The sequence below is a fragment of the Meleagris gallopavo genome, chromosome 7 (genome assembly GCF_000146605.3).
Source record: "Meleagris gallopavo isolate NT-WF06-2002-E0010 breed Aviagen turkey brand Nicholas breeding stock chromosome 7, Turkey_5.1, whole genome shotgun sequence".
Classification (NCBI taxonomy): domain Eukaryota; kingdom Metazoa; phylum Chordata; class Aves; order Galliformes; family Phasianidae; genus Meleagris; species Meleagris gallopavo.
This window is the reverse complement of record NC_015017.2, coordinates 11766747-11792349: the sequence shown is the minus strand read 5'-3', so window position 1 is coordinate 11792349 and position 25603 is coordinate 11766747. Positions and strand designations below refer to the sequence as shown.

The 25603-nt window shown below is 44.0% G+C and overlaps 1 protein-coding gene across 7 annotated transcripts in view; it reads right to left on the bottom strand.

Moving 5' to 3' along the window:
• The window catches only part of KLF7 (Kruppel like factor 7), a 59799-nt gene that overhangs the window by 15863 nt on the left and 18333 nt on the right, over nt 1–25603 (bottom strand). For 5 of the 7 annotated variants that reach the window (XR_002116596.1, XR_002116594.1, XR_002116595.1 and 2 more), the window contains exon 2: nt 14592–15204. Coding sequence is in view for 2 of the 7 variants with exons in the window: in XM_010713480.2 (XP_010711782.1) it covers nt 14592–15204 (613 nt within the window). In the remaining 5 variants the exon portion in view is untranslated. Of the gene's footprint in view, nt 1–10663; nt 10833–14591; nt 15205–25603 lie in introns of all 7 variants that reach the window. The other 2 variants (XR_002116597.1, XM_010713481.2) reach the window with 2 other exon arrangements.

Below are 25603 nucleotides of genomic sequence, written 5' to 3'. Positions count from 1 at the left end.
AAAATTTCAGAGAAAAAAGGCAAAAAAACTTCTTTTTAGTGAGCCAAATGCTGGTGTCCTGTTTCTGTGCTGGCTACTCAACTGCAATTCAAACACTGTCACCAGCACTGCCCCAGACACCAGGGCTGCAGTTGTTTGGCACTGTCTCAACAGCCTGTGACACCCTACTACGCACATTGTATTTCATCTCCCCTTGTCAGAGAAGAAGGATTTCCCCTTCTCTGGTCACGTCTGAGATGGTGCAGCAGTTCCATGTGAACAGTTTGTGTGCATTATTTTTAAAAAGCTGTCAGTAAATGAACCTCAGTGATAATTCAGCTTGCTTGGTTCTCTGATGCTCTCTAGTGCCTACCTGAGAGAGCAGACAGCAAGGCAAACAAAGCACCTCGCATCACATTTGCTACACGTGCTATAAAGGTGAAAGATGAGTGCTCAGCCAAATCTGGCAGGTACGGCCAGTCTGAGAGCAGAAGGGTGAAGGCAAAACATCGCGTGGTTCAGTGAAACAAGGGCTATTAGGACTGAAGCTGGGTTTGGATTGTTAACATTTGTCAAAAGCTTTGAAAATGTACAGTGCTATATATAGGTTAAGAAAGACAGAAATGCCAAGCACGATTACTGGTAAACCCACAGGATGCCACATATCTCTGCTGCTTGCTCTGGGGGCTCCTCTCTCAAGTGATCTCAATTTGCAGCATACACTGCCCTGAGCTGAGTTCTGTTCTCAGATGCTTTTCCTCTGTAACTGAAGCCACATAAAATGTCAGCGCACCTCCTTGTGCTCCCAGACAGCAGAGCACACTGGTGTGCAGAGCTCTGCGTGGCACACAATGAAGGCAAAGGAGCATGGTGACCTTTAAAGCCCTGTAGACTCCCTGACGCAGTGACCTCAGGGAGGGCAGCATCCTGCTCTCCTTCAGCCACTCCATAGTCCAAGCAGGCATAGAGAGAGGGATCTCTGTATCTCTGCATGGGAGGACAAAGAACAAACTGCATCTTTAATGGCTGCTTTCATCTTACTCGCAGATGAAATGAGAGCTATCTTGCCAAGGTGTATGTCTGTAGGAAGCGTGGGCGTGAGAGGGGGAGAGGCCCCTCCTACCTCACTACTGGAATGGCAGGCAGGAGAAATGGGAACGCTCATTTCCACATGCCAGGTTGCTCTGCTGCTGTTGTAGAGCAGAATACAAAAAAATGTTGTAGAATTACAAGAATAAAAGGATAGATGGCAAAATTCTCCTCTGCTGAAAGCAATGGCAAAACTCCCACTCCTGCAGAATGAGGATCTCCCCTTTTTTAGGGAATTAATTATGGGCTTTAAAATCCAATTAGAAATGTGCCATACTGACAATTTTCAGGGTCTAATTCCTCAAAATTAATAACTGAGCTTAAAACTTGTGTATGAGAGCCATTCTCAGGAAGGAGCTCCATTCCTTAAGTCACCCTTGTTCAACACAAGGATCCGTGCAGTGCTTACACAAGTCCTCAAATCCACAGTGCACACCCAAAAAGAAGCCAACACCCAGCTGTGTGCCTGCAAAAAGCTCCACCACAGGGCTGGCTGAGCTTCTACGTGTCCACAAGCACACCTGGGATGGGCAGGCAGCCAGCAATGCAGATTTTGAGCATCAGATTATGCAGGTAACACAAAGTCCCACTTGTGTATGAAAAAATTCTAGAAGTGAGCTAGGGTGGTAGAGCAACCCATAGAACATACTTTAGCAGGGGAGTTGGACTTAATGAATCCCAGAGGTCCTTCCTAACCACTACAACTCTGTGGTTCTGCAATACTGCGCTTCTGTGTCTGCTCTCCAGGCTGAACCACAGTGCTGGGAAGGAGGGCAGCAGAGACCAGCCCTAGAAGTGGAGTTTCAAACTGCAGAAAATACTTACACGAACACATCCTTAGCTGCATACTGATGGTGCTTTAGCAGCAGTCTGCAGATACCTATGAGCACATAGGAAAACTACTGATCAGTCCTTAGACCATTTCTAGCCTTTAATCTTCCCGGAGCATTTATTTGTACCCTGAGATTGGTCTGCCTGGGGAAGAACCTCTCTGTTCCACTTCTGTTTATGGCACATTTGTACAATCAGTAGGTGTACTATTGTACAATCAATAGATACACAGAGGTTAGGCTTAGTAAGATTATCATGGTGGAAAGATAATCAAAACAAATGGAAATGCTCACCAGTGTTGTAGGCTCACAGTAAACTCCACAAGAAGCAATCTCCAGAAAGAGATCCTTCCCCAGTGGGGGTCAGCCCTTAAATGGGGTCTAGGAGAGGTGCAGCCAGGCTCCACCCTTCTGGTCACACAGCTGAATTGCCTTCACCTGTGCTCCCACAGCTGACTCAGTGCTTGCCTCAGGTGGTCAATCAGAGGTTCGGGCTGTGATGCAACAGATCCCATACACACATTACACAACCTCCTTTCAGAAACTACATCCAAAGCACACTGTTACAGTTTGGCCCTCCATCCCTCTTCATTTCATCTAGCTTAGTCCAGTCTGGAACAAAGAACTTTGTAAATTTATAAGCATGCAATGATAAAAGGTAAAATTTAGAGTTATTGCAAAAAAAACACTAGACTTTGGCACCCCTCAAATCAGGTCACTGTTCCTTTGCTGACTCAGACAAATGCACAGCTAAATATTAAGCACCTACACATGATTGGTATAGGTTTCTCTTGAAAGCCAGAAGTTTATAATCTGAAAAATGGAAGAGTGAAGCACACAGTGCCAGTATCACCAACGCGGTAAACAAACAGCAGATTGCCAGGCAAATGCAGTTGGTTGACCTGGGTTGCTTTTGCCATGAAGACACTGTGCCAGTCATTTCCCATTTGGGTGAGTTTAATCTCACGCCATTTTACATCCTGAAAACCATCTGAAATAATCACTTATTGCTCCTTTTGAAACTACTGGAGAGACAAAGGAATGTGTGGGCATGACACATCAGAGAGTAGTAGGACTAAAGCTGGAAGTAAATGTCTTTCCTCTGGTTGTATGGGGCAGCTAGGCAAGCAGCCCCAGTTGTATCTTTGCTCTCTAGGCACAAAATGCAGACCAGCGGGTTTTCTCTCCCATACACTCAGCTTGCATACCCTATATAACCCTAGCAACAAATATTCTGTCACAAAACAAGGTAATGGGGATGTTGTCTCTTCTCAAAATACACAGAGTCCTGTCCTTGCCATGTACATCCCCTAGAAATTATCTGGGCATATTTCTTTTGTACAAAGAGTAAGAAATGTGTTCACTGTAGACATCTCAGAGGTGTGTTTTCAAGAGAGATCAATTAGTAGAAACGTTATGTGCATGGAGGTACATAACCAAGATCAGCTGAGGATGTTGTCATGATCACAAAACTACAATACACAACGGAAGATGCTAGGGATATTATACATCTTATATTTTGCACTATTTATTGCCAACCCCAAGAGTTTAAAAATTCTGTGAGACCCATCTCCTCCTCAAAAATAACGAGATTTTAAAGAAAGCAGTAACACTTAGAGATCATTTGCCTTCTGCTTTAGAGATAACCCAGGGTCATGATTTTAAACTTCTCTTGGAAGCCCTGCAACTAGAAATATTAGTTACTAAAACAAAACAAAAGAAACTAAACAGAGAAAGGGGTTTGTTTTCTATTCCCTGGATTTCAAGAGTGAAGACTTTAGAAGAAAACCCTGCAGATTTGGGTATGTGCATAGCAAGACAGCATAGGCTGGCAGAGCTGTGAGGTGAAACCCAATGGCTGGCTCCATTGGAAATATGCCCATTAAGGCTCGAGTTTCACACCGTATCTTTACAGAATTATAAAGAAAGAAACATATTATGGTTATCCATGCTGTTTGCTTCCTTCTGGTTCCCCATGCACCTCAACTTAAACACAAAGCACAGACATGTTGGTTACAGTGTGCTTTGTAAAATAAGCAAGCCATTAAAGCCCCACAGTCCTGCAATGATCTTCAAAAAGAGACCAACCCAAAAAAGTACAGTGGAGGATCACAGCCAAAAACTCTTGCTAGGATATCTCAGTGCTAAAATGCAGTGCAGTTAAGAGGTTTCTTTTATCAGTATGACTAAGTTAGCCAGAAGGTTTAAAGAAACTGAGGAAAAGAACACATCCTGTCTGCATGCACATTTTGAAGGGCAATCAAATAGAATGTTTGTTATGCTACGATATAAGAGCTCCTTAATATAGGATGTACACAAAAAAAAGTGAGTCTTCAAAGAAAAAACCCTGAAAAATCACCATGTATTCTACTTATTTACATACAGTTTCAGAATTAAAAATAAAAAAGTTTTATGAAAGAAACACAAAACATCTCCTTCCTTTTTAAATTCTGTGATTAAAAAAATACTCAAAACAAAACCAGTTCTAAAAAGTCCCAATATATTGAAAGCTTTAGCCATGCTTGCTCTAAGACTGGCATTCCCAGAGAATCAGACAAATTGCAAATTACAGCTGAGAGAGGAATTAAATGCAAAAGGATGCTCTAAGGGCCTGAACTGTATAAAAAAAAGTGTGAAGAACCAATCAGTCCCACTGGCTTTTTAAGAGAGTGTTTTAATAACTTTCCTTGCCACCTTTTCTGAGAAATCCTTTTGGGACCTACTGTTCCTGGACTGGTGGCTGGGACGCACCGTCACACCACGTCCCTGCAGTGTCATGGTGGGACAGCTCTGTGCCGGGGCTGCTGTCCATGCAGAAGGAGGTTGCTCAGGAACACCAGCAACCAGGGGGCAAATGAGAAAGCAGCCCCCCAAGTTGCCTTGCGGAGAAATGCCAGGCAGACATTTGTATTTGCTTTACAGTTTATTATAAAAGTCTGCCACGGCACAATGGGAAGCCTAATGTGGAACATCACATTAACAATATTTTATATTTATGTAGCGCTCTTCATCTGTAAGGGTCCCTGAGAGCTTTACAAGCTACATGCGTGGCATACCAATGAAGCCAAGCCATAATTCTTCTTATTAGCTGAATATCAGTACACATCACATGACATAACAGAAAATGTGACTGGTCACACCTCTATTCGTATGGACAGTGCTACGTGATATTTAACAGGAGCATGTTGCAGAAGGAAATTCAGATTTAAGGAGTCTGGAAAAAATGAAATCTCCCAAGCAAATAGGTCTCCTTTACACCTGTGCCTGTCCTCCCTCTTTGCACTTGCACACTCCCTCAAATACAAGATGCAGAGGAAGAGTATCCCAAGATCTGCTGTTTGTCAAATATCTCTACTTTCATGCTAAATTCAGCATGTTACCACCACAGGGCTCCAACGTGCTTTGCTGGGGACTTCTCAGAAAAGCTACAGAGTGGCTGCAGTTCAGCACACAACATCATCACCCTCTTTTTAAGATCAGAAGGTTCATGTCTTCAGCAAAAAGGAAGAGCAGGCTGTTTAACACACACATCCTCTGGAAGTCAATGCCACTATTTAAGTGTATGTACACGTGACCCATCAACCAGTAAAACTAATTATAAAAATCAATTTCAGATACTTTCCTGAGCCTTTCATTCCTCAATATACTCCTAATTGATTTTTGTTGGAGAAATAGCAAGCGTAATTATTATTTTTATTATGACAAAGGAAGGCAAGGGAGGGCATGGTCAGTATTTTAAGTGGCTCACCAGTGCTTTCTACCCAAAAAGAGGAAAAAGGGAAAAAAAGCATTTTATTCACAGTTTTGCCACCTGCTGGAAAGATAGAAAAGCCTTTGAAAAGGTGACAAAGCACAAGAGAAAAGCTAGCAGCAGACAGTGCAGGGCTGGAGAGGAATGTGACAGAATTGTGAAAAACACAATGTGAGAAGGTTGTACCTATTTATAGGCGAGCAGGGATGATCAAGTGTAAAAGAAGTACATTTCCGTGAATGATGAACAGCTCCTTTCATCCAAAAAGGTCAGAAGTGCCCTTATAGAGAGATGGCTCTAATCATGTCTGTATTAGAGATGGGGGGGAAAGAGGTTAAGAGCCAGATCCAATGTCCAATCAGTCTTTCCATGAACCTCAAAGCTCCGGATTAGTCCCCAGGGCCCTTGTCAAAGCTCCTTTACCAAGCCAGCTGCAGAGGATGTGAAAATAAATGAATTTTTTCAACCTTATTTCTTGCAGACACACAAGCACATAACACACATCCACAAAGCCTACTTGTCTAGCTGGAATGCAGAGGAAAGCAATGCATGCAGCAACGCTCAAAGAGATGGCAATACTCCATTTTCTTCCCCAGTCACGAGGCCACCTGTAGCGAACCCCACTGCAACCCGTGCCCCACACCAGGCGTGGGAAGGCTGATGCCAGCCTTTACCTCCCTGGGTCTATTCAAACTCCCACTGAGACAAAGCCCCAAAACACCACCGCCCTTCCAAATCCCCTCGGCGCCAGGCTGGGCACACACCGACCTCCTGCCTGCTAATTGCCAGCCCAGGGGGCGGCAGCTGGGTGGCACGGCCGGCAGCACCCAGCAGCATCGCCAGCAGCGCGGCTCCCCAATTAGCCCTCCAGAAGGAGTGAGAAGGGGGGAGGAAAATTAAAATGTTTTGAAAAAAGGATGGATGGAGTTGCTTGGCAACGCGAGGGCAGAGCAGCTGTGCAGCAGGGCTGGTACCCGGCCGGGCTGTCAGCGCCCTGCGCTTTGTGCTAGCCACAGTGCCGCGCATCCCCTCCTCTCCTCCTGCTTGGCCCCACCAGCAAGGCATCACTGCCTGCCCTAATTACACATTCTGTGCTGCTTCAGGCTGCCATTGCTTTGGTCCCCAAGAGAAGTAGTAAGAACTTAAAAAAAAATACTTGGCTGGGGGCTTTTAGTTTCAAATTCAGCACAGCTCTGCGAGCTCAGAGATTCAAGGCGAGGCAGCAGCAGCAGGAAATGAAAAAGGAGAAAAAATCAGCAGTTCACCAAGTCAGAATTTATGATTTTATGATTCTATGATTAGTCCAGGACTCCACAACAAACTTTTTTGCCTTTGTCTTTTTTAGTAAATTAGACTGGAGGGTGAACAATGGCGAGAGCCCTTCATAGGACATGGTGCATGTGTATTCAGTGCAGAGCAGGCAGCAGATCTGCTCCTTGGACACTTGCATATTAGTCAGAGAGTTTCTGGGAAATACCGTGCAAAAAACAAAAGTAAACACAAAAGATATTTATCAGTGACTAGAACTGACCAAGAAAAAAACAACAGAACAAATGAAGACACGCCCACTTTCCCAACTATTAATGGTTTAAATTGGTTTTGCTCCACATTTTTGCTAATAAATGTGATTTTTTGATTATTCAAACCATTGCAGTGTTGATGGTTCATTCTATTTACGTGTCGCTTCCTTTTCTGCCCTTTGCCACTGAAAAATCAGAGAAAGATGACAGAAAGAAAGTGATGCAGAGTAGCAGAGACAGCACAAGAATAAAACATGAGGGAAAATAATACCCATTCCTCTCTGGTTCTCAGTTTTGTCAAGAACAAAAAGAAGAAAGGAACAAGACTAGTATGCTTTCGTTCATTCAAATATTAGATTTGACGGGGGGGGTGCACAAATGATTCCCCTTCCTCAGCTCTAAGGGAGATGCAAGCACGTGGCTGGAAGTCACCCAGGTCATTCATGCTGCCAAATGAAGAATGGCACAGATGTACTACAAAACCCACTGCTGGGTGACACTGCATCTTCACAGAGAAATCTTAAGAGACACAGATGCCTTGTGTATGAAACAAACTTCCTAATACACATCCAATGGCAAACAAAGCCCTGGAAAGAAATCACCTTTGTGGCTCTCTAGGTTTTGCAAAGGACTGACAATAAAATGCAAGTCACTTTATGACAGATCACAGCTTAGTCCGCTCAAGTTAATTTTCAACCAGATATTCACAGACAGAAGTCTTCTACTCAAAGGCAATTATTTCCCATTACACAGGCCAAGTTTTAGCTCAGCCTGTTGCACGGAGGAAGGCTCTTTTCTCCCTGCTCATCCCCAGCACACGTGCCAAGTTTTCCTAAAAAAAAAATATTTTTCCTCCACCTTCTGAAATAACTAACAGCAACCACATTGGAAATCTACCAAATGTGGAAAGTTGCAGCTTCAAGAATAAAGCTCAGCTAAGTTGCAGGTGACCAACAAGAAGGCATCCAAATGGAAGTTCATGGAGAATTAACTATAATGCAGTTCCATGCAGTTACAGATTGAACAAAAGTATATGCAGGTACAAATGCCTGTATTTTTATGACATTCATTTCCAAGAACTAATATGCGCTTCTAGTGCTCTAATGGTCACTTAAGGTCGTCATAAAAAACTAGAATGACATTGCAAAATTGCCCAACTAATCTATTAAGTTCCCTCCGTCGGTGATAGGAGTGAGTCCAGGCGTATCGGAGCCCAGAGATCTGCAGGTAAAGAAAGTCCTGTGCAGCATTTTGTCCTCCCCTTTCCAAAAGGGCTGCACAGGTCTTTAAAACTCCTCTCACTCAAAGTTCTTGTTTCATATTTATTTCAGCCTACAGCTGTACACTACCATTTCCTGCTTGACATTTGGTAACCAACTGGCTTTTGACAGCAGTGTTAGACAAAAGTGTTCTGAAGACACAAACATGCTTTCTCCTGAAATCCAGCAAAACTGAAATAGACAATTTTACACGTGAAATCTGCCCTTCAGGCTGCATCATATGCTTGCCCTTCACCTACCTTCAAATACATTTTTCAGACTCACTGTGGTGCTATACCATGTGCACCATCTGCTCATCTGAGGTGGTACTCTGAGCCACATCCTCCATCCCCTTTGATAGGTGACTCCGAGGGGTTCAAGGATGGATGGATGTGAGGAATACTCCGGGTGACAAATGAGCAATGGCCTGCTGTAGCATTCAGAAGCACCTGCACTATCCTTCCCATTGCTGCTGACAGACAGCAAGCATCACTTTAAAGGTCTCCCTTGTACCAAAAGTCATCTCACATGGCAAACAATAGCTATTTCTATTTTCAAGCCCTAATATTAAGATCGTCTCCCTACCTGTGCTACTGAATTGGCAACTGATGGAGCAGAAACACCAGACTGGAGATTATGGTAGCAGCAACCAAGCAATGGTGAATAGCATGGGTGTGTTAAATGCTGAGGGCTGCTTTTGGCAGGGCCTCTCCTGCTGTCTGTGTCACTCACAATGCGCACTGTCTCAGCCTGAGCTCTCACTGTAATAACAAAATGAGGATCTGGCCCAGTACAGTGAAATCATAAGACTTCCCTCTAATCTTGCCAAATGGTTAAATGGCTTCAAAAAGAAAAAGGGTTTAAAGAGCTCATGATCAGGTGGGGCTTCTTTTAATCAGCTTTAATTAGATTAAATTAAAAAAGAAAACAGAACTAACAAAACACATCTTTCCAATTTGGCAATGCAACTGTACCTCAGAACAAACTCAGGCATGAATGAAGGTCTTCCTCACATACCCCCCCTGCCTCAGTTCCCTTGCTCTTGCTTCCAGCAGCACATTCATCCACTAGTTCAGCTGCTGCCATGGGAGCTTCCTCCATGTCCCTTTGCCATGTCTCAGCCCCGCATGCAGAACTGTAGCAAAGCTGTCGATCTCTTGCTGTACAACAAAAAATTCCCAGGCCCTGGCTATTACTCCTCCTGTTCTAGATATACTCTTCTCCCAATTGTTTCTCCCTTACTCATTATTCAGAAGCTTGCATCCTGCAGAACTAGTGCTTTGCGTGGCCACTTGTATTCTCTTTCTCATCCTTGGCTCTCTGTTCACCAGTGCCACCTCATCAGCACAACACAGCACTGCAGCTTCCATCCATGGGTTATCACTGACGCGTAGGGTCTTCATTTTCTCTATTATTCTTTCACTTCAAATTAATCTTCTTCATTTATCATCCAGCCTTCCCACCTCAATTTTTTCATTTCCAAAGTCTTGACATTTTCACTTCTAGCCCCAGCAATTTTGGAAAACTCTTCTCTGTCATTTTAAATCCCACCTCAAAATCCTTCCTTTCTTTAATGCTCTAATACTCTTGTGTACCTCTTGTCTTTTTCTTTCAAACATAGTAATGTGTTTTCCTGCAGGGTGGATTTATTTGTTTTGCTTACTCTCACCCAGCACTTTGGATCAAAGAACTGCATAATTTAAAATAAGATGTCATGACAACGTGAAGCAAACTCCACTTAAATAAGAGCTATCTTAAGACAGTATGTAGACTCCTACTATCTGTTTAAATGGGCATCTCCTGCTTGTTTTTGGCTTTAGAAATATAAGTAAAGATGTGAGGTGGCAAACTTACGTTGATTGGAGTTGATTTGAGGTTGTATCAGATATCCTGGTTTTAGATGTGTAAACTAAAAAAAACTCAAAATCTGATCCTCACAAAATGCAAACCCCAACAAAATGCTCTGGGGGTCACTTTTTATCATTACCACAATCTTCAGGATTTCCTGGTTAGATTATACATGATGCTTTATCTCTGGCCATAAAGCATCCATGTCACCTCATATCTTCCCCTGTACATTATGGCAAGGAAAGCTGATGTGAGCTGTTTGGTCAGGAGATAGAAATCTCTTCCACAGTTCTTTGATCCAAGGGAATCAGCGACTTCCTCATGACTAATCTTTCCATAGGTCACAGGTCAGCTCCCCCTTAGACATATTTGCATCCAGATACTCACCAGCAATATCCTGTTTTCTAATTTAGGAAGTACTGATGACTATACATTTTCTTTGGCTCATGCTAATTCCTTTCCTCTCTGTTCTCCATTATGTGGGCAATTCATCTCCATGCCTGTGTGAAGACTGGACTAGAATTCCTGTCTCTTAAAGGAGACACTGATGTCTGCTCTGTGAATAAGTGTGAGAGAATGTGTTAGAGCTGGGTTACAGTGCCAGTGGCTCCTTTGCTAGGTTTTTTTTTGCTTCATCCCCATGTTGGCAGCACAGCCTTTCCAATCCTACAGCTCCTGTTTACAAGCACAGCCACCACTTCACCCCTGCATGGCTTCTTTGCTGCCCTCTGACAGACAGACAGTCCTGACACTGTTCCTAGCTCCTTAGGTGCTCTAGCCTTCTTCGAATCCAATCGAATGTTTTAATTTCCCATTCCACCCAGACAATGTTTCCCCTTTCCCTTCCAGATTAAATTCTCTCCCAGAAAGATAATTGTTTCTCCCTCTCCAAAGGTCGCTGAGAAGTTATTTTTATAACCAGTTCAACCATTGATGGGCTTTACAGAACTGTCCTAATTTCTGAATGGACAAGATACAGGAGAGCAACTAGAGAGGCTTGCACAGCACCACCAGCAATGTGGGATCTGACTGTCTCGGCTCCCCGGTGAAGCGAAGCCGCAGGAGTCGGGTTCCAACCCAGCGAGCTGCTATCAGTCTGCATTGCCTCCAGCACCATCTGGCTCATCCTGCTGTGAGGAAGGCCAGCCAGCCTCTGTCTGGTCAGCGTTACGTATGAACGAAAGGAATGCAACCTCCTTCCGCTGCCTTCTACCCCGCAGCTCCACAGCCTGTGGCTTTCTTGTTTTCATGCGTGGCAGTAAATCTCCTTCATCCAGCAAGTGGACACTGCACATGCAAGTTGTGTGACCAGCCCACATCTACCTCCCTGCCCCACTGAGAGCTTTTTGTCTGTTGGAGCGCTCCTGCCCACTTGCAAAGAGCCCACACTGGCAGACTGTTCCCTCCTGACATACTAACAAGCTACCAGCCAAAGGAAAGTATCTTGCAATCATTTCAGACCCCCTGGCTCAGCCGCTGACTAAGCCTAGTGGCTACTAGCTGTTGGCACTGCTAGGTGCATTCAAAACTCACAGGACACACGGCTCGCTGGCCACAAAAAAACAAAGCACTGATGGTGAATAGGGCTGCTTGCCCCCACTGCCGAAGGTGCGCATGGGACAGGATGCAGCCCTGCCATTTACAGTTCAATCCCAAATTTCCACAGCTAGTCCCCTCTGTCCCTCTCTTCTACAGGAAGCTCCAGAGCTCCCTGTGAGGTAACCTCACTGCAGAGGTCAGTGTAAAAAGATGTAATGTCTTGACTATACCACTTCTGATTGCTGTTAATGATTTCAAAGGAACAGAGCACTGAAACAGGATGAAGGGATCTAAATGACTTTGTGCTTGGACCTAAATAAGCTAGTTACGTAGTCCTGTCACACGACTCCCCAGCATTCACTAAGATTGCTCCCAAGATTCTAAAGATACTCAGATACTTTGAACTTTCCTCTGTGTGCAATGGGAGTCAGGTTCCTATTAGCTCCCAGCAACCATAGCAAAGTGTTCAACAATGACGACGTATCAAGTCCATGCTGCAAAATAAAACCATGTTTTCTACACAGCTGTGGACAGCTGGGATGTAAATGAGTATAGGATGCTTATTTGGCTGCAAAGAGGAGGGTTCCTCCTCTGGGTTTCTCTCTTGCCTCTCGTCTACTATCTTCCTGTTTTTCCCTAACAACCTTTGCTGCCTCTCTTGAACTTAGTGGATGAAAACAAGAACAACTCCACACACCAGTAAATGGTTTATAGACTGGCTAAACTCATGGTTTAACCGACAAGCTCAGGCAGAGAGCAGAACCCACTATGTGAAGTGATGGGATTTGTATCCACATAGCTGCAGTGACTTCATCCCAATACAGGTCTCTCCCATCAACTGGCACATGGACTTGCCCTTCTCACCATGCTGAGTACTGCTGTGGATGGATGGACACAGACACAACAATGGCACTGTGTGCAGTCTAAGGCTATTCTATGAAAGTATCATGATGTCAGTGAGAAATGTTTCTTATAATGGAATAACTGTAAAGCACAAGATTTGACATGTTGATGTTATCCAGGGGAAGAACACAAAATTTGACCAGAGCTAAGGACAGGTTCAAAAGCATGCAAAATCTTGCATGATTTTGACGTCAAAGAGTGGAGGTCTTGCAAGAGTGGCTAACAGTTTTCTCAGGATTCTTTGTCCCCATTGCCACCTGCTGGGTGATAAGAACATAGAAATTCCACAAGTTTATCCCACCTAGGTGAACATGTCACATCCTAGGCTAACTTCAGGAACAGCTGTGTAATCACTATCACTTGCAGCTTGAAGAGGAACACAGGGGCCACATCTGAACAGACAGGTTATCATGCCAATTCACAGCCCTTGGCACACAGGGAGGCTTCCTCTGGGACATCCACCTGGGCAGCCCTGGTGGAGCCTGTGTCTCTGTGGTTACCCTCACAGCGGCACTGGCAGCACAAGGAGCCTCCTGATTGTACCACTGCAGGTTTTAAAATGAAAGCACTATTTTCACTGGCTTTGAAATCACAGAATTGCAAGGGAGGTCACTCCTGGTAAGGTGGCTATCTCCAGTAAACGCGCTAGAAAGCGCATATTAAAAGATTCAAAAACAATGCCTTTATGTCTTAATATGATTTATACTTCAGACCATGTAACTTTTACACTGCTGCCTAGTACATGATGGATGCAATTCTCTTAACAGCCCACACATTTGTTTGATTTACTGCACTGGTCCAACATGTTATTTTCTACCTTGCAAGAACCACCTCGCTTCTAGGAATCTGCGTGCATGATAAGATCATGAATTAAATGTGCAGTTATTGTAAGAGACCACACATTTTACAGTAAAATTGAGAAAACTGATTACAGCAATCCCTCTGGAAACAAGAATAATCACATGATAAGATAGCGCTAATGGGAATTTATCATCTCACACGTGAGGCTTAGAACAAAGCAGCAACGCTAGCAAACTGCACGGCTATTACTGCCAATGAATGCCAGCCGAAAAGCTACTGGGGACTGTGAACAAACGACAGGAGAGGAGGGATGCTGAACAGCCAAACTGAAGCCAATTTGCTATGCTTCAAGACACTTACACAGTAAAGCTTATATGCATCATTAATCAATACTATCCAAAATAACTGCTTGGTATCTTTCCATACATCCTATTCCCTCTCTATCTACACTACTCCATCCAAACTCCATGCAATTCTCCCATTTGTTCTCACTGTATTTCATCAGTGGTGTAGCCCAAAATAGCAAGATCTCAAGGGTACGGCATCTGTGTATGCACACATCTGCATCTACACACAAGCTTCCTCTCACACAAACATTATTCCTAAACTGTATATCTCAGAACTGAAATATGCTTTTTCCTTTCTCCTACACAAAAGGCAGCAAAAACCTACTCACAGTATTTTCTATTTGAAGCAATTAACACTTAACTAAAATTAACATTTTTAAAGCTGTCTTGGGAAACTGAATGCAGAAAACCCAAATCGGCATGCCCACAGATCTACAATAAATGATACATCTTCCACCCTTTAAGTATCCTAAAATTACTCTCCATTAAGCCCCATAAGACACATGAAAACTCAATGTATTGATGGTAGACCGCGAATTCCTCCATTCTGTTTAAAAGAGGATATATTTGCTGGCCTGCCATAATTTTCCACTGCCCTGTTTCATAGATAGAGGCTTGAACTTTTCAGAAGATATTTTTTTTCTCTTTTCTAAATGAAAATGAAAGGAGATGGTTACGGTTAGGTGGCAAGAGGACAAGATGAAAGAAGCATCCTACACAGGTACCTGTATGAGTCCTCTGGTGAGCCTTTAAGTGGGAGCTCTTTGTATAAACCTTCCGGCACCCATTAAATTGACAGCGGTGAACCCTCTTCTTGTTTTCTGGAGATGCTTCCAGTCCTGGTCCTCTTTGTTCACTGTCACTTTGCCCGCTCTTTATTGTCCCTGCGGTTGCTGCCGCTACACTCACTTTCATGGAGCTGAGGGAAGATTTCTTGGCCACCAATTTCAAAGTCACTGTGCCATCCACCGCCGAGAGAGTCTGTGAGGTTTTTACGAGGTGGCGGCTGAGCTCTGGAGAGGAAGGGGGTGTTAATGAGGTTACTGCATTGAGTTGGGCCTGGTTAACGGCCGTGTAGCTTTCTGTGGAAGAGCTGGTGGACTGCAAGCTGAGGCACGTCTCAGACAGCAGCTTGTCCCGTGAGAGGATAATGTCCATGTTGGCGCTTTTGTCACACATACTCGTCTCCACCGGCAAAAGAATGGGATCCAGCCGTCGGATACTGTCCTCTGCATCTGGGGCTGAGGAGGCATGGAGGAAGCAGTCCAAGTCCTCACCAAAGCTCTCAGAGATCTTCCGTGGTTCAGTCTGAAGGTATCGCTCCAACTCGAGGCATGTCTGCAGGAGGGAAGGGAGGGAAAGAAATCGCTATTAGAAAGAGATCGCACCAGAGCTCCCACTGAGGGCAGGAGAACAGCATGGTCCAGAGCCATTTAGAGACAGCACTCATGTGCAGCAGCCCCTCCTTAAAAGACAGTTGATTCTGGGAGGCATGGGGATTTGGCACTTGTTTGAAACTGCTCAGACAGAGGGTATGGGAATATCTGTGTATGGTAGAGGATATTATGGTAATGTAGATAATAATAACTGGAAAGCATGCACTAAATTTTCATGGAAATCTGCACACAGTTGCATTTCAAATGTAATCTGGCAAACAATCACCTCTACATGAAACATTCAAACTGCCCAATCTCCTGGCGCACACAAAAAGTCAACTCTCCAACAAATTCCTTCCTCTTTCTTCACACACATTACATTTTACTCCAAACTTAACTCTGCATTGTTGGCTGAGGCCCAATCTTCTCCTAAAATGGCATAAATCTTAAGTAAATCATTTTAAGATAGAAAGAGGAGACAAAGAAAATCTCCCAGTAACAGCATAACTTGTTTGAAGGAGCTGAGAGAAGATGAAGATGTGACAAGAAAGCGGGGACCTAGTACCTCTTTTAGAGGGTTTTTGTCACATCTGAATAAGTAGGCCTCCTGTATACGGAACACCACACTTGCACACAAGGACACACACACAGCATCTTGAAAAGTAGGTAAAGACGCAGGCAGAGATGCTGCCGCATAAAAATGTGTTCCTACATCTCCGTAGCAGTGATTATAGCATGAGGATGGGGTGAACCTACTATTTGAATGTACCTTGTATGAGGTGCCCTAAACTAGCACTAGCACCAATAAAGCCTCCAGGCACCATTATGCTGCCCAGTGTTCTCCAAAACCAACATTATAGACTTTTATTATTTATAGAAAGCCGTTATCTGTAGTTTTGGGAGCTTTTAATGGAGTTTATTAGTGTTGTTTTTCATTTCTTGCTGCCTGAAAGGATAGCTGGTTTAATACCTTCACTGCAATTTTACAGGACTTAAAAAAACATACATACTAACAGAGATCTTTTTTTGAAACTTTTAAAAACTACTCCTGAGGGAACACTTTAAAGATATAAAGGAAGGGATTTTTAGGCAGAAATATTCAATGCAGCCTAATGGAGCTAATGGTCCAACTACATCTCAACCTGGAAGCCCAACATCTGATTAAGAAACATCTGATTAAGAAACAACATTCCTACCACTAGAGATGAGACAGAGACTCCTGTCTTTTGAGTACAAACCTCAATAGGAGCACAAAAAGGCTCCATTCACAGCTTTCTGGGAGCTAACATCTAACTCAGGATTATTACTTTCAGCGTAGCCTGGAAGCAACACTACTGTTTGCAGATACAAATTGGTGGATGACTTCCAGAGTTTCTGAATTCAAAAAAAGATTCCGTCAGACAGTTATCTATTTGATTACTTAATAATATCTGGTCATAGATCTGAGCTGTAGAGATGGACTTGGCAAAAAACAAAAAACATGGCAATATATGCAAGCGAGAAGTGCTGTACTTCAGTGGAGTCACGTGAGACTCTGCATGCAATGTGTCTAGACTTACTAGTCAGCAATCTTGCCTTAAGCAAACCACCAAATGATCAAGTTGCTCAAACTTAGCAGGGGGCCTCACTTCTTTGTCTACCATAAAAGGGATCGCTGAAGAACTGTTTTTGCCAAATCCCTGGAAGATGAAGTTGGTAAGTTTTTGGGCTCCTGACACTCAGCAAGCAGTTCAACCAGTGTGCCCTCCCAGAAGTACCTGAAAACTGGCATCTGCGAGCTGCAGCCCACAGCCTGGGCACTCTGCTGCCTTCTTCTCTGGGTTAACACTAAACTGCTGCGCTGCCCCAGGAAACCAATGGGCTGCAACAACCACCTATCCTCTTTTCTTCCAGCAGTGATTTCCAATAGACAACAGCAGACAAAAGTTGAAGCCAGATCATCAGAAGCCTGCTGCTCCATCTCCTAAACAGAATGAGACTGAGGAACAATGATGTGGACACTAACTCAGTGCAAGCTCAACATTCAGGACTTGGGGGCTGCCAGCTCATTTCTCCAACAGCCTTGCTCCAAGCATCACGAGAAACCATTCATTTGTGCTCCCTGCTCTCCCCACTGCTCCTTCAGCCGGATTTTTGGATCGGTTCCTATTTCCTGCTGCAACAATGTGACTTGGCCCTGTACATCCGCTGGGCTGCCCCTGAGGCTACCCTACTTCCTGAGCACAGCAGAAAGTTGGAAATGATGGGAATCAGCAATAAGCTTCACAGCAAGGTGTCACAGCATCTGGTTCTGCTGCAACCTAGCCTTGCTGGCTTGTGTGACAGCAGAACCTTTTCACCTTGAGCCTACCTTAACTCAGGACCAAGGACTTCCCCTGAGGGACAGGGGCAGGGGACAAGGCTTTTGGCTTTCACTCAGAAGTGCCCTGTTCTGAAGGTCCATCTGAACTCGTTCCTGAGGAAGCAGTAGACAGCCCCCATGCTGTCCCTGTGGCACCAGCACCTACCGACTCTGCTCACTCTCCTCCCTCTGGAAAGCAGACACCTTGGTACCAGCAATGAGGGAAGCTATGCTGGGGCTGCTCACAGTAACAATGGAGAGCTGCTCTTGTGGACACAAAAAGCCTACTTAATGTGCAGTTCTGGGACTGGAGAATGGCTGTAGGTGGGGATCTGGCCTCTCCCTAGATGAATTAAGGGATTTGGGGGCAGCTTTCCAAGTGAACCTCACAGTTCTCCAGGATTGATCCCACACACAAAACAAAAGAGGTGATGCTTTTTAACTCTCCACATCATGTAATTTGGGCTTTCTGTCTCACTTAGCCTTCATCCAGTGGGGCAGAAATAGATCTGGGGGCCTAATAAATAGAAGGCTTCCAAAGTAAAATATAAACATAATCAGAAATTAGGGATAGAAGTGGGGAAAAAAAAAGGAGACTATGACTCAAAGCCATTAAATGTGACAACAGTGGAAGAAGATTTCAATTGCCAGGACCAGAAAGCTGCACATTGGTTCTGGGGCCCATGGATGCAAGCAGGAGGTGCTGCTCCTTTAAGGCGCCACTAGCCCAGTGATAACAATAGTACGCCTGACAGTTTTTTTAGCTTCACCATTAATTTTCCATAAAGAGTAGTTTCTCGATGAGCCCTTTTCAGGCAAAGCCTGATGCTTCAGAAACCTGTAATTATTCTTGGCTCCCCCCTCCCGCAACCATTGCACCTGTGCCATTTCAAGACACCAGCTGGTCATGCCTTGCCTTCTGCCTCAGAAATCCAAACCCAGCGGATCAAGCCCCATGAGGGGGATAAAGCCCCTCCCTCCCTCCCTCCCTCCCGCTCCCCTCAGTCCCTCCACCAAGTCAACAAGGGGAAGCTGAGCAGCGCTGAGCCAGAGGACCTCCATCTCATCTGCATGGCAGACAAAGCCTGAGGAGAGCTCAGGCCGCAGCCTTGCGGCAGCCCTGCCAGTTCCTACCTGCTGTCGAGGCAGGCCTCAGCCTGCAGAACAAAGCTTCCCTCCCCATATGCACTCCCTGGCACATGCCAAGTACCTTATGTGACCTTCCCCTTGCTCCGGCCCAAATTGCCTGGGGAGTGGCAAGCAGAGTTTTGAATGCAGCCAGTTTTTTTCACCCCTGCCCCAGCAAGGCTTAGCATTTTTAGGCCATGTAAACTCACCCCTGTGTGTTGAGCTCTGAGCTGGTGAAGCCACTCGGGCTGAGACCGCCAGCCTTACGGACCTTCAGAAGCAGAAGGATAGTTCTTCCATCTCCATTCCCACAGTTACTTGCCAACAAGTGCAGCAAAACCTAACAGTTCTGTGTGAGAGCAGCAGGACACTGACAGCTACCCAGAGACATGAGCCCACACGGCTAGACTCAGACACTGGTGAAATCTACTTCTTCCACTTCCACCACCAGCCTGAGAGGACAGTGGTCCAGAGTTACATGAGGCTAGAGCAAGCTGCTCCTGCCAGTTCTGCTGGATGTCTGGATTCTCACTACATACTCATGCAAGAGTTGGGGAGAATGCTTTAATAGATGTAATACATCTCATGTGTGAACTAAACCTTCCTACACCATAGGTTGCTACACGGCAGGTAACCTGATGGGTATTAAACTTTCTTGCCCAGTGCCTGTAGGATTTGTTGCAATAAAGGCTTCAAAAATGGGAAGAGGAAGATGATTCCCTTCAGGGACATAAGATCAGTAAGACTGTTGACTGCTGTCAAATGGTTTTTGCAGGCTAAGGATAAAAAGTGACCCAGCTACTTCAACCCACCTGCCCTGACTAACAAGGGTCATTCGCTTTGCCCCTTGCTCCTCAGTTTAGCCAGTTACAATAAATGATGATTAATAGCTGAGAAATAATAGGATATGACTTTGGTAAACTCCAGATACTTGCAGAAAGCCAGTGAGTAAAGGACGACTAATTGGCATGTACACATTCCCAACAAGAACTCAGCCTGATTTCTTAATTTTGGATTCAATCGCAAAAAGGTTCACTTTCCCAACAGAGGTACATTTTCATCACCTACAAACAATGATGGGTGTTTCCTGACTACACTCTGGTAAGCTGTGACAGCTCTTTGTTCCCCACACCATACCACCTCCCCAGCAGAGCAGCAGAATACACCACAACACTTTCACATACAGGACCACATCCTTCTGGCAGTACAAGACAACCACTGCAGTGCTGCTTTATGCCTGGCAAGGACCTACTTCTTACAAAATGCAGTGGAAAAGAAACACACACATGCCTCTGAGAGTGGAGATGTGATACATGTACCATTTTCAGCAGAGTTTAGCGCTCACCTAACAGCAGCCAGCAGAAAGCCTTTACCATATTGAAGTTCCTGTGTGTTTTGTACAGCTAAAGACAGGACAACACAGTGACAGTGAAGTTCAGCCAAAGGTAAAACAAAGCCCAAACACTTCAAATGACTTGAGGCTAGTTGGGGAAGACACCTAATCAACACGTTCAGTGGGTTCCTCTGTTTTGTTGATGCTGAAGTATTTTACAACATCTTGATTCTGAATTTTTCTAGCAGATTATGGGAAGTCCTCATCTGGAAGTGCTAGTTAATTCTAAGTGCCATTTTACTGCAGATAAAATGGGACATCAAGCACCGATCTTGGAAGCTATCCAAAACCTAATTAAGAAGTTGGATACTTAGATCAGGCTGTGACAGAGAATGAAAATGTCAAATGTGGTTGACAAGCAGGTCTGATCTACCAGCTCTGTTTACAGTACTTGAAAGGATTCTCTTTGCAGCAAATCTTTATTGGCGCAAAGCAGAATTGTATATGCAGTAGCTAAGGTCAAATTCCATCTTCCATTATGATCTCACCACTATCCACTGGCACATAAAAAATGGATCTCGTTTGTTACATGAAAAAATTACAGACATGTCAAGACTGCAACAAAAGAGAAAAAGTCCTCAACCTAAAAGTATCCCAAAACAATAATTCCAGGATAAGGGTTACCATGGCTCACTCAGACCAAGCTATCACAGCGTGCTTCCAGGTCCAGTGCCTGGTGTCAGTATGTCGTTCACCAGAAAAGTAAAAGCTTTCAGCAGCAGTGGCACTTGCATTTTGGTTCCTGGATATTGAACGGAATGCTGTGAGACAGCTCTGAATTAAGAGCAGTAAGAGGTCGAAAATTTACCTGCCTTCCCTGGAATGCCATGTTATTTTTTCCTTTAACCCTAAAGCAAGTTTTGAAAGCTCCATCTTCTCCCTGCCACCAAAAGCCTTCATTACTTCCTGAACAACAACAAACCCCAATACCCTTGCCCATCTATTCCAAGGTTGCCGTCTATTTCCAGTCAGCTGCCAAAATCTCCAGCTTTTCCTCTTGGCAACCTTTACTGGGCAGTTGCTAGTTGTCAAAAACCGCAGCACATCTGAAGCCCAACATTTGGGATGGCATAAAATTAACAGAATTTTAGTATTAAAGTAAGTCTAAAGTATGTCTGCTAAATACACTCAGGAAAATGGGAAAACTGCACTCTGAAATAGTGTACTATCCACTCTGAGTGGATAGTAAGAAAAAATTGCAGCTAGGCAACAGCAAATAGTTTCTATTTCAAAGACAAGAAAGGTAAACCTCCTAGCCATGTGCCAGCGCATCCTGCCTAAATGTTATACAGTTCTTTAAGAAAAAGACAGCTATACTTTTCAGGTACAACAATAAGCCATTTGCAGACACCTAACTCACGGCAAAATTCTGCACGCATTCTTAGCCCCCTGTAAATATGTGGCAAATCCAAGTTAACTCTATGCTCTACAAGCAAGCTTTTGCCAAGAGCAAAATCAGGCACACACATGGTCAGCAAAGATCAGCTGATATACAAAGCCTTGTTTTCCTGTGGTAACTCCAGCACACGCATGGGCTGCCAGGCCAGTCTGCTCACAGAGGATAAGTGCCTCTGCAGCCAGCAGTTTGGACTAGGCAAGTCTGTTAACTCTGTCGTTTCTGTTGAAAATTCTACATAGAACCTAAGTCTCTGCAAATGTGTTCAAGATAATTATGACCCGTGTCCGTTTTTTCCCTCTGGTGTTAGCCCAAACAGTGAACTTTTAAGGAAATGCATTTAGCCAAACCAATCCATTCACTATTATTCAGGCACAAAAACACTCTCAGAGAATGTTCCCGTATCACGATTCTGGCGGCTTTCTCCCTGCATTCTTTTCACAGTGTTTTTCTTCTGACTATAAAAGATACTGAAGTCAGAAGCCTCAATGTCATTAAGCAAAGATACTGTTTAATGTAAGAAGTCTGCAGATTTACTTAAGGAGCAGCATCACAACCTTCACATAAACAGAAGCCATCTTCCTGTCGCTCTGGGGCATGATGTAACCAGGGTCAGCAAAGACTTTGGTCAGCCTCTAAAGCTGAAAGGAAAAAAAACACTTCTGCTATAAATTAGCAATTTCCACCAGCAGAAATGGGTAGTGAAACAAATGCCTCAAACAGAATAATCCACAAATCTAATCAAGAAGTCAAAATCAAGATTTGTTCCCCAATTAGCGATAATTAAATAAATCATATCAGTCAAATATTTTTGTAAATGGACAAACCATATTTGTTCACTAAATGTCTGTGGTATTTGGGCTCCAAGCATAGAGAGCTTCAGTGCACTAGTTGTGAGATACTGAACAAAGGACTGCAGATAAGCATGGCTGAATTTGATAGGCATCTAGATTAAAAAATGGATGAAAGAAATCTGTGAACACTGAACCAGGGCTTTGGAGGGCTTGTGTTGGTTTTTTTTTGGCTGTTTAATAATGATAGAAAAAAATATCTGAAGCAGTCACAACAAAAAACAGCAGCAGTGTCAGCAAAGGATTAAGGACGGCCAAATGAAGAATTCAAAAGTGGAGGCAGCCCATTGTGCTAGTATCAAAATATGATAAAACCCATGTGTGCTTACACATCAGAGCACACACTGTATGCTGCCATGCAGTTCAGACTACAAGTAGCCATACAAAAGTCCTTTAAGCTATTATATATAGATATGTATAAATAACGCCTTTCAGAATCTTTCTGAAGAGATCACTTTGTGTAACAGCCTTGCATGGCTCTGAGTGAGCTGGCTAGTGACCCTTGCTACAAACTTTCCTCCAAACTTCACTGAGTAGGTATTTAACCTGTTGCTGTCCCACTTGGAAGCAGCTTTAATTTAGCATTATAAATAGCAAAAAGGGACAATTAGCTTCTAGAAGTGCCTATTCTAGCTCCCACTGAAATCAAAGGATCGGGTTCAAAGCATGCCCCAGAGTGTGGTAAACTTCTCACAGGAAATGGATATGCTAAAGTAAATGCTGACGGCTGTGAAATGTACAAAGTAGAGCAATATTTTAGGTCTCGATCCTCAATTAAGATTCATCCCTACGAAGTATTGCTGTGGGGTTACAGAGCAGAACTGTATTCCTTGTAATTAGTCCGGATTGGATCATGAATGAAAAAAATGTACTAGCTAGAGATGTTTCATTAACATCCAGAGATAGCTTCACATTTCCTCATCAGCTGGCACTAATGTGTACACCGGCTGTGCTCTCATGGGCTCAGGCAAAATATTTGAAAGCACAATTCTTCACAATTAACTAAAATCTTAAGAGGAGCTGTCATCAATACACTTGACATGCGGTACATTTCATAAGACAGCATTCTGGGTTGTGAGGGCTGTGAGTCACCTCTGCTCTGACCTAAAAACATATGAAACAGGAGGATATATAGCATTGAATTCCTAACCCAAAAATGTCCCATTCCTCACCTTAAATCTGTACAACCAACATCCGTGTGCTGGGACTATTGCATCTACTCCGCACACGATGTTCATTCACTGTCACATCTCACAGCTCAAAAAGACCTTTTGTACACTGCCTTTTGTATTGTTTTTGGCTGTGAGGAGGAAGAGGTGGGGACCTGTCTGAGAAACAGGAAGCAGGAGGAAATAGGGGAATACGGAGTAGAATAAGGTCAGAACTAAAAAGAATAGAAGAGCATTTATACAATTTCTAAACCACAATAAACATATAGGACCAAAGTCTGCCTCAAGCCATGCAGGGAACAGTGCGCTGCTTGGCTGAGTTTAAACTCTAATGTGAACACAGCAACGGTCTAATCACTCCTACACAAGTCATTTCCTGCTTTTTTCTTTCTCCTTTTTTAAAAATCATTTGGGCAATTTGTTATCTTACAAGAGCAAGAAGATGCATGTGCTGCTGTGATAAATATGCCAGTCTGAGAAAGGAAAAGAGAAGACAGCAGCCTCAGGTTTCACCATCACACTGAGAAAAAACTCAATTCAGAAGCAAAGCAATGGGAAGCACAACCGGATCCTCAGCTGGGGTAAATCCGCACAGAGCAGCACTGATTTCATTGTTCCTGTTTACATCAGCCGAGGACCTTGCCAACACTCCAACTCCATGAAGTTCTGCTCTAAATTAGCACCATTTAACTCCAGCTTACGTGAAGCAGAATTTGACATGTTCTTTGATGGCTGGAGATTGTTATTTTATATTACAAATCTTGTCTACTTTATTAGGAACAATGTGACCCAAATGGAAAAATTGGAAGAATTTAAAAACACCATCTTCAGACATCCTGATGCTTGGATTGGCTTAATGTGGGCCAGCAGTGTATTTGGAGGTACTCACTATCAGGTTACTGCCATGTCTATCCTAGGATTTTCATCACTGTACACAAAAAGAAGAGTCTTCATGCATCCCACTGCAGGTAAACTTGCCTGTTACTCAACAGCAGGTGCTCTTTAAAGGATACCCCCTTGCTGCCAAGAATGTTTTCCCATTGTTTTCCTTTTCTATGTTGCACTGCCAAAGCATTTGTGCCAAAACTTAAGCCATCAGGGATTCTGATCCAGCCTCAAATCTCACAGACGGTGCACTTGTGCTGCCACACACCCCAGTAAAAGCAGCAGGGTCCTCTTTTTAAAGCAATTTGCTGGAGCATACTGGAAAAGAGCCTGCCAGAATTGGCCCAGCCACTCACCAGCAACACAGGCGCCTGCCCACAGGCACCTGAGGAGACCTGTGTCCCCAAAATGCCTTAGACCAAACATAAAGGAATCTGGCACGCCCTTTTGTGGATACTACTGGCAAGTCGAGGTGTGAGGTCAGATCTAGACCAGGTAGTGCTTCCTCCCCATGAAAGAGATCTTCCCTGTATCCGTGCAGTTTGCAGCAGGCTGTACAGCTAGCAGCTGCTGCATAAGATGGACAGCTGGGAGATGCCACCAAAAGCCCTCCCATCAACTGTCTTAAGAAAGCTCAGCAGATCCCATCACCAGCTGCCTGGAGCCAGAACACCTCTGTGAGCCAACTTACACAGGCACAGCTCTCGTTCTGGCTTGTTCAGTCTGTTGACTGTGGACATCCACCCAGTTGTTATGGGTTTTAATACACTGCCATATGAAAATGCTATTTCAGGACAAAGATATTAATAGTAGTAGCAGCCAGAAAATAGCCTAGAAGGAATGCAATGTCTTGGTATTCCTGGAAGATTTAACAACTTCCCAGCATCCAAGAGGCCAACATGGTCAATTCAAGATTTTTCTGTGCACAAGGGCCTTGTTCTTTTGTTAGAAGATCTAACTATGCGATAAACTATCATGACATCCTTCACAGAAATGCCCAGTATGGATACCTACCGAATGCCAGGTCTGCAGAGATTACAACACAAAAAGTCCCAGAGGGTGGTACCACATTACTGTAAGCAGAGGCTGAGTGCTCTGATGAAGCATCAGGAGATACTGAAGTTCTGCAGCAGCAGGTGAAAGAGGTGAAGGATGGGAGAGGACCTGACTAAGACCTGCTCAGAAAGCTGTCTGACAC